Source organism: Physeter macrocephalus, chromosome 11, assembly GCF_002837175.3.
Source record: "Physeter macrocephalus isolate SW-GA chromosome 11, ASM283717v5, whole genome shotgun sequence".
NCBI classification, from domain to species: domain Eukaryota; kingdom Metazoa; phylum Chordata; class Mammalia; order Artiodactyla; family Physeteridae; genus Physeter; species Physeter macrocephalus.
Window position 1 is genome coordinate 177077288 of NC_041224.1, and position 12973 is coordinate 177090260.

The window sequence follows — 12973 nt, forward strand, 5'->3', positions numbered from 1 at the left end:
GGGGCCGGCAAGCAGCAGGGTGGGGCGCAGACTTGGGCTCTCCAGTGTAGACCTGAAACCCAGACACCCCTATACCCCCCTTCTCCTCACCCCTTCTCAGGATGCCCATCCCAGATAACAGCTCAGAGACTCATGCTCTTTGCAAAGCCTAGACCCCACTCGTCCCCCCCTCCCAGGCTTTACTACTCCTGCTTCCCCTGATGGATGGGTCCCCCAGCTCCATCAGAACCCTCCACAGAGGCAGGGAGAATGCAGCATGAAGGGATCTTGAGAAACGTAAAGAACTCCTATACAGGCAGACATGTATCAGATGCCTGCCCCTGAGTCAGATCTCCAGCCAAAGCCCTTACCTCTGACCAGTGCCAGCCCTCTGTCTGCAGATGCGCCTTGGACACAAGCTCCAGGGACCTCCTCCACCCACAGCTCATGGTCAAGGAGCAGCGCCCCGGACCTCGACCGCACACATCAAGGGCAGGGCTTCTCACACTCCGGCCGCGTCCCCCAAGCAGGACAGAGCAGCAGCCCAGATGGCCATCCTCCCACAAGCTCCCACCCCCTGGATGTTCTTTCAGGTGGGGATGTCCGGGGCGGGGGAACGGCAGCAGGTGCTCAGTTGTTGGTTGAATGAATGAATGAATGAATGAATGAATATCCTCCTGGAGACAAGGCTTCAGAAACGTCCTCCTTCTACTCTCCTACCTCTCTATCATTAAAAAAATAATAAAAAAGGAAGAGTTAACTATTTCTTTTATACCCGTCTCCAGAATACCATCTCAAAGAAAGGGTCCAACCCTGGCGTAACGATCTACGGAATTCCAACACAGTTCTCACGCTGGGGACGCCCTTAACGGCGGAAGGGATCCCACATATTTACAGGCCAGCCCCGCCCATCCATCTCTGGAGCCCTGCCTCTAGAAGCACCTGGCAGGAGGAGAGCTGGGACCTGCCCGTCTGGACCACACTCAAGACTGTGGGCTCCAGGAAGAGCGGCACCCTCACGACCACCTGGGCACCTCACCTCGGACAGCCAAGCCGGAGGAGGCGGAGTCCCACAGATCAGCAGTCCCCGCCCCGACCAGCTACGGACCGGGGCCGGCTCTGGGGACAACAGCGGGGCACGGACAGGCCGGAGCAGCCCCCCACCCCCACCCCCACCCCCCGCCACGGCCGGGGGGGCAGGAACGGGAGAGGCCTGGGCGAGGCCAGCAGCTGTGTGGATTTCCGGAAGCCCGGCTGGAGAAGCGCCTGTGACTCCTAGTCCCCCTCTTAAAATATAAAGACTCAATTATCTTTGAGCAGCTTGCTTTCCACATGAATTGACACATTTATTTTACAATAAATAACTGAAAGTTATCTGTGTTTCCTTTACTGTTAATCTACACAGAGAAATAATAAACAGGGCTTGTCTACAAAAAATGCAACTACTGCAGTCCTCAGAATTCAATTAAGCTAAAATAATTAATGCTCCCACCATATTAAATGACTATACATTTGAGCCACTGAAGTTTTGGTCTTTAATCTTTCCTTTTTATTGAAAAAAAGAAAAGAAAAGTTGGTGCCAAAGTAGGGAGGGGAAAAAGCAAAGAGGGAAACTGGGAAGGAGAGATCATGATGGGCTGTTGAAATGGAATGGGCGTCTTCAGTTGACACAGCATGGAGACTGTCTTGTGCTTTCGATTAAAATAACATTTTAAATGCTTTGAACAAACATATCTCTTTAGACTTCTAAGGGATTCTTTTACATATTTCTTCAAGAATGAAGAAATCCATTCGTCCCGTTGCTGAACAGAAAGGGCCAAGAATATCTTTCGTCACACATAGAATAAAAATACCGTAGGCCACTGCAGTATTACAACCCAAAAAAGGGGCGGGGGGATGGCGGGGGACGGGGGGACAGGGGGGTGAGGACAAAGCTGCCTTGGAGATTAACTTTGCCGTTTATGAAAGCATATTTAGGCGCTTTCTTAAACAAACCTACCCACAATGATCTGCAGCCTCTCATTGGAAAATACCTTCAATGTGAAATGAGGATTCGGACGGGTTCTGGAGAAAGCAGGAAGAAAGCCCTTCCGTTGAAACATGAATTAGGGGACCGTCTCATCGGCAGAAGCCACCCTGAAAGGTCTGTGTGCACTGCTGCCGGGTGTTTATACCACTGGTGAAAACTATCCCTCTAGCGTCAGACAAAGAAAAGAAACACAGACAAAAGGGGCCCAACACCTTTGTGGATCATGGCTCCGGCCCTAAGGAAGGAAGGATCACTCAGATCTACGCGGTGCTCCGAGAAACCAGGGTTTACAGGACTTTGGCCTGAACATGTCAGACGCTTTTCTCAACGCCCTTGGCAACTTCAGAGTGTGGGAGACTTCGTGCTAGGACACCCACAAGAAGGCCAGCCGCACAGGCCAGTCTGGTTAGACGGGGTCTCGCCAGGGCCCAGCCGGTGCCTGCAGGAATCTGCACACCACCGCAGTCTCTTCACAGGAGAGAGAGTCCATTAATCCCACTGTACAGATGGGCAAAAGGAGGCCCAAGGTCACAGAGCTGCCAGGCGGCTGCCACAGAGCAGCTGGGCTTGCTGCATCCCCCTAACTGCCTGCTGGGGGGGTTCCTGGCCATGCCCATACATCTCACCCGTGGGAGCAGAGCACCCCACTTCCGTCAGGCTCACCCCGCAAGGACCACGCAAAGCCTCAGTCCGTCCAGTCCGTTTCGGACCAAGACACGGTGGAGATGGATACACAAACTTCCCAGCCAGGCACCTGCCTGTGCGCTGCCACACCAGAAGGGACCCCCAGGAGAAGAGTTCCACTAGCAAAGCATCTGTGGAGCCTCTGCTCCTTTAACCCGCACAGCAGGCCTGCCAGGATCGTCCCTCCTGGTGACACGTGGAGAAACTGAGGCTCTGACCCTGAAGGTAGTCCAAAGTCTATCGGCAGGGTCTAAACCCTCACCTGCACGAACTCTGATAGCGTCTTGCTGCAGGACAGACTGCTGTTTCTGGGAAACACAGGCCAACCAGGGCCCTGAGCTCGGAAGTACGAACCGGAAGCAAACACTCTGGGCTGCACGGAGCACAGGCTCCCTGGAAGAGGCTCTGGCGCGCCGTGACCTTGACCTGGAGAGGACCTGATGCAAACTCCCTGTGGTGAGCCGACCTGCCAGAGGACGCAAGCCTCTACACCTGTTCTTCAGGCGCTAAAAGCCAGCTGTCCAGGTGACCGGCCAAGTGGGCATGCCAGAAGGTACGGCCAACCTCCCCAAAGGGGCACGTGCTCCAGCAAGTTCTCACAGGCCCCTCCCCAGACCTACGCCTAGGATCAGGCAACATCAGAAGGGGCCTCTTCTGACGGATGGGAAACTGAGGCCAGAGAGCAGAGGAGAAATGAGGGCCCCGCCCACACGCAACATCTCATTAAGCCTCACAACCACCGCGACGAGATGGGTCTCATCCGCTCCACTGCACAGACGGGGAAACTGACTTGTCCAAGTTGTGAAGAACGAATTCCATCCAAGACTATCTGGTTCCAAAGCCAGAGACTAAGCCAAGAACGCCCGCAAAGGGAGGGCCAGCTAGCCTTCCGAATGTCCATCCTGTCCTCCTGGCCACCTACGGATCAGGCCCCACAAGGAGCCTGTTGCCAAAAGCCCAGCAACCGTCATCAGCCCACTGGGCCTCTCCGAGCTCCAGGCCCATCTCCTCCTGAGGGTCACTGGACGGTGTCCCCTCAGCAAGGGCGAGCCCACCTGTGGCCCCATCCTGGTAGCCCCCGGGCCCTCCCAGCACCAGCACCCTCAGACAGAGGGCGAGCCCCCCGCAGAGCGAGGGGCGAGGGCAGGCCTGGGACCCGAGAGGTGGCTTCAGCAGCGGCCAGACGAGTGCAACATTCCATACCTGCAATGTTCTCCTGCTTGGGGCAGATGCCTTTCGTGGGTGAGAGCAGGTGGTCATCTTCGTCGGGGGTGACCTGGATCCCGATCTCCACCGGCTCGGACACTTTCCTGAGCTCAGAGCGTGAGGAGGGCGGCGGGCTGCCCTTGTCCAGGCCTTTGTCATAGCAGCCACCCAGGCTGCCGCCACACTGCTTCTTCTTGTGTTCTATAAAAACCAGGATGTCCCCCAGGGGGAAGTTCATCTGACACTGTCCACAGGTGAGCAGGTCAGGGTCGGGGCCACCCACCATCAGCCCCAGGCTGCTGGGCTCCTCTATCTCCAGACCCTCATCTTCCTCGAGGATGGTGGCCTCCACATGCTCAGCCTCTGCTGGAGAGAGAAAGGAGAAGGGAGGGGGGGGCAGAGAAGACAAGATGGGCTTAGGCAATCACAGGCACCCATCGCTCGTTCCAACCCTTCCCCACCAAGAGGCAGGCCCCTCCGCTGCAGGATGCTGGACGTCACCACGTCCTCCCCACAACTCCTGGAGGCAGGGGGTTCACCATCCTGCGTGCAACAGATGGGCAAACTGAGGCTCCCGGAGCAGCGCTGCAGCTCCCAGAGGTTTCTGCCTAAGTGGTACTGATCTTACTGCTTTCTAGTTTATCTCCTACCAATTTCCCGCCTCCCCCAACTCAGCATAGGGACACACACACGGGCACCCGCACATCCACACGCATCTCGGTTTCACCAGAGACTGGGCCGTCTAGAGAGGCGTCTCTCAAACTTTGCAACGTCTGAGAATCACCTGGGGGCTTTGAAAACCCCCGACACCCAGGCTGCACCCCAGACCAATTACACTGAGAGCCAAACATCAGGCTGTCTTTCTTTTTTTTTTTTTGTAAGATTCCCAGGTGATTCCGATGGGCGGCCAAGGCTGAGAACCCTGAGGCAGAGCTGTCTCTCCCTGCTTAGGCTCAAGCTGCCCCCTCCCTTCCCTCCCACCTTTCATTCACGTCCTCCCCATTCATAAGAGTCCTGCTTGCATTCCTCTACCTGAGACCTGGCTGCACACCAGACAAGAAAACAGAAACCCAGACGGGCGTCCCAGGGCCAGTCCCTACGAGAGAAAGGAACCCACGGGCTCAGAAAGCAACAAGTGAGCGTTGGTTCAAAAAGAAATATTGAAAGAAAAAAAAAAAAAAATGCAGGGAAGAGACGCCGCGAGTTGGCTGGCTGAGAGGGAGCCGGCTCTCCTGCCAAGCACTCTGCTCCTGGTCAGCCTTCCATTGCTTTGTAGATTTCCCGACACTCACCAACTCCCCACTGTCCTTTTTTGTTTGTTGGTTTTATTGTCACTCCCAGAAAAAAGAAAAGAAAAAAAAATAATTCTTCAGACTACAAAAGCATTTCTTAGCAGATGACAAACCACACTTTCAACGGGCTGTACGTTTTCATATTTCTTTAGCAGCCGATATATCTCCTTTCATTCTTTTTTGTAGGGGGCACGGGACCCAAATATTTTGAAGCTAATAAATGCCTCAAAAAGCAGCAACCCCCTCAGGGAAAACTGGGAGACAACGGCAGCCGAAACTGTCATAAATAAGGGAAGTGGACAGTGAGGTTGCATCCTTCCTCCGGGTCTGAGCAAATTCGGGGTGGAATTTTTCGAGAGCAAATGTCAGTCGTCATGTAGATAGCACAAGCGGCGGGGTCTTCAGAGAGGCAAGAGGGCAGCCAGAGGTCTGAAACCCGAGGAGGCAGGTACATTTTAAGTTGTACGGTATTTAGGAAAGGATAATGAAAACCGCAGAAGAACAGAGGGAAGAAATGGAATGGGGGAAAACACATTCCGTGGCAGTGAAGTTATTGACGGGCCAGAGCCAAAGAACAGACAATTTAAGGAAAAAATTCTGTGGCATCTTCCATCCTACATATAAATCACTGTTCTGTATTTTCTGAACACAAGCTTCTTCAGGGCCTGTGAGAGTCCATGTGTAAGACCGAATAGACGGCACATGTAACATGTATGAACTAGGCATGCCTGGGTCAGTGCACAGGTATGGCTGAGAAGGGAAGTAACAATTTGAGATCCCGCCTGTGCTTATAGAAAAGCAGACAGAACCCTCGATGAATTACACGTAGAAACGCACTGGAAATGTGACCGCACAAAAACACCCCGCAGATGAGGAAATCCGAAATGTCTCGTCTGCATACCTCTAACAAAAAGAACCTATAAGGTAAGAGAAACAGTGTGCAAAAAGGCAGCCCCAGAAACCATTAATGACACTTTAAAGAGAAATCGGAGTTTATTTTAAAAAGAGTTGGAAGACAATGCTACATAATTAATTTACCAATTTATTTTATGAAAAGATGCTTTGGCATGGTTAAAATGTAATCACAACCCTCACGCTGAACAGTGGTTCTAGGGGGGACTGGGTTCCAGGTTCCTGTGAACGGTTTGCCAGAATGTAAAAGGTAATTATTCGGTGCCTCTTTTCTCTTTAATGATCTAACATTGAGCAATACTGTTTATATTGAAAAGCTCGCACCTTTAATTACCAATTACATATACATAATTTCAGAGCCAAAGGAGAGGGCTGTGAAAACAGTTCTTTAGAAATATAAGGATGTATTGTAGGCCATTTCTAGAGAAGGAACTCTAATAAATGGGGGGGAGGATGTCAAAATATTGTTTTGTTAAAAAGAGAGAGAGAGAGAGAGAGAGAGAGAGAGAGAGAGGCACAAAGGAAATGCGCTAACATGCAAAAAAAAAAAAAAAAAAAAAAAAAAAAAAAAAAGGACAAAATGAAATTGAGAATTCAAATGAAACAGGGGTGAGTTCTGTGGAGGTACCCGGGCCCTCCTGAGCGAGCCTGGCAGCCGGCTGCATCCATAAGGGCATTTGATAAAAATAAACAAAGACAACAGCTCATCCATCCAAATCCCAACTTGACCCTCCTTTCTGAGGATGGGGAGGTGTTTTCTGCCATCTAATTTCATCTTTGGTTTCCTTGTTTTGGTTTTGCTTGGTTTTGCTTTCCATTAACTTTTTCAGCCGAGTCCGTCCATCCGTACTCCCGGTGGGAGTTTTGGGAGGAAGCATGAATATCTCCTCTCTGTTGGGAGGTTTTAAGCTACGTAATTTCACCTTTCTTTTCTCTTTTAAAAGAAACACAGACTAATTTAAAACTGAGCAAAGGTCACCTGTTCATAAGTGTCCCTCCCTCGCAGGATCCTCCATCTTTTGCTAAGGACTCCGTACCAGTACTTTTTCCTTTTTCTCCTTTTTTATTGGTTTTGTTGTTTTGGTCACATCTGGTATTCTTTCCTTTATTTGGCGGCCTCTGCCTTTTCACTTTCCTCACGCAGCAAGCCCTTGTGAGCCCCAGTAATTGAGTTTGAAAATATCCGAAGCCGTTCACTGGGCTGCAGGTCTAATTTCTGCCTCCAGCCAACCAGCCTGAGCAGCCAGGCGCTGCTGACGTCCCATCCCGCAGACGGCTCTGAGCTCGGGTCTCCAGACCCCGGGTCCAGCTCGCTGCCTCCTCCAAGGGCGTGCAGGAGAAAAAGAAACACAAAAAAATCCCCTCCCCCGCCCCCCGCCCCACTTGCAGCGCTGGAAGTAAAACTCCTTAGGATGTCAGGGGTTTTCACCCAACCCCAAGAATGGGGTTCCCTCTGCCTAAGCCCTGGCTTTGACTCTGCAGGAGGCACTTCCCAGGAAGGCAGCGACGCCACCCCGAACCCCAAAACTGTCAAATTTCTAGGCCAGAGCAGGTGGACCAAGACAGCTTGCTGAATCTCATGTTCAAGGCCTTCGGAGACACCCCCAAAGACGGGCTGTGGTTTCACTTCCGCTGGCAGGCGGATACCGAGCTGGGCGTGTGGGGTGCATGTGTGTGCGTGTGTGTGTCTGTGTGTGTGTCCCTTCTTAGAACCCTGTCCCCCACAGAAGAAATAAAAGGAGAAAGAACCACTTGCCCAAGCTCAGAGGAGGGCAAAGTGAGACGGGCCCGGCCCCCACCCCAGAACCTTCCTTCCTCTGATCTGTGGGCACCTGGATGGAACCCACACAGCCTCAGAGAACCAGAGAACCGGGCCTCTGCTGGGACAGGCACCCAGCGACGAGAAAGCACCAGGAAAGTGAAAAGCCACATACAAACGAAACAGCCTTTCAAATTCCCAGACCCTACAAACCAGTCCCTCAGGCTGCCCTGTCCGGCAAACTTCTTCAAAAAAAAGAAGGCAAAGATGAGGTCTTTTCCTCCGAGAGGATTTCTGCTTTCACGCAAAGCTCCCCGAGGGTCAGGCAGCCCTGGAAAATACTGCTGCCCTCACTAGTACGAGCTGAATAAAGTAGAGGGATCGCTAAAATGTTTGACTCATTAGGAGGAAAAATGAATGAATGCAGCAGACGACCTGTTTAAACGTCAGGTATCAGATTGGGGCGGGTTCTGAAATGTGACGTCCGAAAGCACATGGACAAAGGTGTATTTACGCACACACGCTTACACACTTGTTGTAATTTTCCTTCACAACAAAACCACGTCTAATTCACAAGGCGAGGCCTCCTCCCAGCTGATAAATGCATTCAGAAGCAATGAAATCAGGATTCGCAGATAATAATGGACGTTGCTGTGAAGCGGGCGGGGAAGCGCTTGGTCCTAAGACTCGCTCCGCCATGCTTGTCTGGGAAGGAATTTGGGCAGAAGACAGATGGAAAGACATCATTAACACCGGCCCGGCCAAGCGGCCCACAGGCCCCCGGCAGCTGCAAAGGCTTAGCGGGCCTTACCTGGTCAGTGACTGCCCTCCACACGCGCGCGGGGCGCCAAGGGCCCCGCCCACCCTGGGTCTCCTCTAACAACTGCCCCTGCACCTGCCCTCCGGGGAATTGCAGCCAAGGGGCGGGCCTCCTGCTGTCCCCAGAGCACAGCGTGTGTGCCCTGCCGCGCACACAGCGCACAGGCCCCTGTCCCCTTACCCCTGCGCTGATTCAAATCCAAATCGCTATCCTTAATGGCTAAGCCACAGACCAGGAGAAACCTACATAGGATTATCGATTCCGTGATGGGGGGGCGGGGGTGGATAGGGGAAGGGGGTGGGGAGGAGGGGTGCCAGGCTCTCAAAATCTTGTGCCACCGACGTCACAGCCGCCATCCTATTTGCACGAGTGTTTACAAGAAATGTTGAGCATCCATCCGCCCGCCGGAGCCCTGCCTCTGACTGGAGACGTTACACCTGCTTCCTACGAAGACGGAGCCTTTGCCAAGCCAGCCTGTACTCACCAGTAATCTGCCAAAGGATCTTTTCACCCTCCTCCCCGCGAACACTCAGGGAGGGGCCGAGACCCCAGGCGACACCTAAACGCCACTAAAACGCGCACTCGGCTCGACGGAGCACAACACTTTCTGAGCTTCCATCAATGTTTAATTTATTGGCTCCAAGAGAAAATAACAACCGTGTGTGCCGGGGGGAGGGGGGGATGGGAAAGAGAAGGAATCAATTCTTGGTGGAGAAAATAATCTATGACTAGATGACGCTTAAAGGCTCGACAAGACATTTATGAAGTTCCCCGCACTGGGGGAATCGCGCGGTGCCCGGCAGAGGAGTCGCAGATAAGCGGGGAGCCTCAGCCTGGCCAGGCACGTGTTCCGAGGACGGTCCTCGAGGGGCCACGAAGGGCCAGGACGCGGCCGGGTCCCTGCCCCCCCCCCCCGCCCACCAAACTCCCGCCTCCAAGCCAGGCTGGTCGGAGACAGGTTCCACAGACAGATGAGCTCTCTCTTCCCGGACCACCTGCCCTCCAGGGAGGAGGGCTGAGGACTCCAGCCGGTTCCAGGTGGCACCCAGACCCCGAGCCTCCTTGAGACCCTCAAAGGCCACCTCCCCAGCGCCCTCAGATCAGCTGCAGGGACGGGCACACACCAGGGCCGGCCACCACCCCACAAGGCCCCGTCTGCTCCATGCCAGACACAGCGCACGCCTCAAAATGAAATGGTCAAGATTTCTGGCATCTGGGCAGAGAGAGAAGGATGCCAGGGCACAACCTTATCTGCAACGTGGATTTCCCTTCCCGTGAAAATGACCCAGGGTCTGGCTGACTGGGCCCATCATGGGGAAGGCCGGGGCTTGGCCTGCATTTCAGGAAGGTGGGGATTCCTGATCCGAGGAGAGGTTTGGGGTGCAGCAAGAACCCAGCCGGTAGACTCCAGGTGGGGAGTTCTGAGATATACATACACACATAGTCCCCCATGCCCCCTGCCTGGTTTCGGAATACTTTAGCGTGTTAAAATCAGCTCGCCGAAACACACCCTAACTTGCTCCATGGACCCAGTCCAACCTCTCCCCCCTCCCCCACTGCATCCACCTCTCCAGATCCCGCAAAACGGAGCTCCGGAGGCCGGGTCTCACACATTCAAAAGCAGGAAAAAGAGCCCATCAAGGAAAGCAGCGTTCAGGTGTATTCACAGAGCCCGTCCACTACTAAAAGGTTACTAAGAAAAAAGTCAAGTCCATGATACCAAAGAATGGAGTGACCTATGTTTTGAGAAATGAAATAGTTCTTTAAAGAAAAAAGAAAAAAAGGAAAGGTACAGAAATACGTCTGAACACATTCAGAAGATTCCATAAAATTGCAAACGCCTTACATCTTCAGAGACACAACAGAGCTCATAACGATGCGATATAAAAACATTCTTCGGGGCCCAGCGAAGAGATTTGTTTCATTTAACACTGTGCTTTTTCAAAGGTGCTAAACAGAAGAGAAGAAGGACCATCCATACAGGACGCTGAACTACGAGCCCTAAACTGGAGGAGATCCTCTGAGGCTGACAGCAAAATAGCAAGCGTGGAAGCTGCTTTCAGCATCTCGTTTCCAAGGCAGAAATTTAAACATGATCCTCCACCCGCTATTTAATTCTTAGCAGGGCATCCATTTCTGAGGTACACGTTCATCACAGTAACAGTGGCATTCAACTTTCTTGAGTCATTTTTGTGTGTTGTTTTAGCACAGAAGTTGTTAGAACATTCTCAAGTGTATTTGCATTTCAGCAGTTCAATTGAAGGGGGTCATAAAAAAGTTGTGTAAAACAGAGGATTTTTTTTTTTTTTTTTTTTTTTACTTTGAAGTTACCTAATTTTGTGTGGTCTGGGATTTCATTATAGTACCAGAGCCCAGGCTGGCTGATTCAACACCCAAGCAGATTATCAGCTGCCTCGGAAAAAGAAATAAAGAATGAATTTCTTGAATTTCAGCAACTACACAAAAGACTTGCATATGTCAAAATGCCGGACGAGAGCCCCCATGAATGTAGCACCATTAATCAAAGCGCGATCTGGTGTCACTTTTGCCAGTAAAAACGATGCTGTTCCCCTCACCCCGCTCGCAGGCTCGTGCAGAAGACACACGAAGTGTGTCCCTCTGCTTTCATGTGTCTCCAAATAGCCTGCTCTCGGCACTTTTTATACACGCCTGGGGAAAACTGCTGCTCCAGGGAGGCGGTCAACAAATGGCTTTTCTTGGGGAGGGGACGACAGCTCGGGTAGATCTCACTGAGGTTTGGCTCTCTGGGAAGGAAGGAAGTTTTGTGGGATGGGGAGCAGGGGGTGGGGGAAAGGACACACAGGCCCCCAGGCCCAATCGTGTGAGTAAATAAAGAGAGCTGGAAAGTGACAAAGCCATGCTCAGAGCAGCCGGGTGACACAGACATTCATCCCTGGTCTTCTGATGTGCCCTCTCCCCATGAAAAACATACGCCAGTGGGCCCACAGCTAACACCACCTGCAGACGCTTGGCCGGCATCAACAACTGGACCGTGGGCATGGTCCCCAAGGAGCATTTACATTCCCTTGTCCTCCCAGATGTGACAACAGCATTAAACTTAGTCCAAAGTCCCTGGAGAGTTTCAGCTAAAGGTAAGACCTCACTGGACAGCCAGGAGGTCCTTCCTTAAGCCACAGGAGATGCAGGAGATAGCCCCCAAAGGTCAAGGACCCCATCTTTACCCTCCCCCATGTAATATTTTTCTTCGCACACTGTGGTATCTGTAGCCTGTGTTCAGTTACAGCTTGTGAAACTCCCCCAAGTTCCAACGCAAAGGACTGGGGATTTCTGAAATGAATTTTTTTAACGGTTTTCTGCAGGCCAGAGGCAACCGCCCCAGCCCAAGGCTTCGAGGTGACAGTGACGCCTCATCTCTGAGTTGTCAAATGAGCTCGCTGCCACAATATGCTTTACAGCAGGCTCGATTCAAACATTAAATGAAGTAGAGAAATCATCAGATAAATTGCTGGCCCTCTGTACTGGAGAGTGAAGGCTCTTGCTCTGGCTGATGACAGCACTAGGCTTTTGTCTGACCTAATTTATTTCTCTTTCAGGTTAGAATAAAGCACTCCTTTCCTGTCGCCACGTAATCTCTTCTGCCCATACTCTGAACTCAAGCAGAAGACTCTGGGTTAACTGTGCTGTCTGCAGATTTCTTGAACTTGGAGAAGAAGACATGATAGACCCACAAATTCCGTGGTCGAAAGCACACATATTCCTCAGCACCAAATTACACGGTTAGGGGAGAAACCGTCTCATTAAAAGCCATCCATTAAGGGCACCGTTTGGGGTGAAAGGTATTAGCAACGCTGGGTCTAGCAAGCACATACTCCTTCCAAACAAAGTTTTACACATTATTTGAGTTGGCATTTTATCTCTTTGGGGAATGGTGCTATTTCACTTAGTACAGTGGGAACATCACCTAATAAATGGAATTGAGAATCCAAGTGTTATAAAATCTGAGTTGAAAGGATTTCCACTCATCAAGCTGTTTTAGACGCATGACTCCCCAGAGCAGTGGCAGATCCCCAGGTCTGTGACATGCAACACAGGAAGGGACAAAACGAGGTTCACTCTTCCCAGACCCCCTCACTCCATCAGGCATGCCTCAACGACCTAATGCAATTCAGAAAGTCAAGACCACAGACTAACCGGAGGAAACACGCCCGTTCGAAGCTAACAATTGCAACTGGTTTTTTAAAAAAAAAATTTCAAAGAAAAAAAGAAAATTGCCCCCATCTGCCTAGTGAGGGCTTGTAAATCAATGCCCA

The 12973-nt window shown here is 51.7% G+C and overlaps 1 protein-coding gene across 1 annotated transcript in view; it reads right to left on the minus strand.

Moving 5' to 3' along the window:
- Nucleotides 1-12973, minus strand: part of BCL11B (BCL11 transcription factor B) — a 93319-nt gene that overhangs the window by 73878 nt on the left and 6468 nt on the right. The window contains exon 2 of the mRNA XM_024130965.2: nt 3896-4264. Within this exon, the coding sequence (XP_023986733.1) occupies nt 3896-4264 (369 nt within the window). The remainder of the gene's footprint in view (nt 1-3895; nt 4265-12973) is intronic.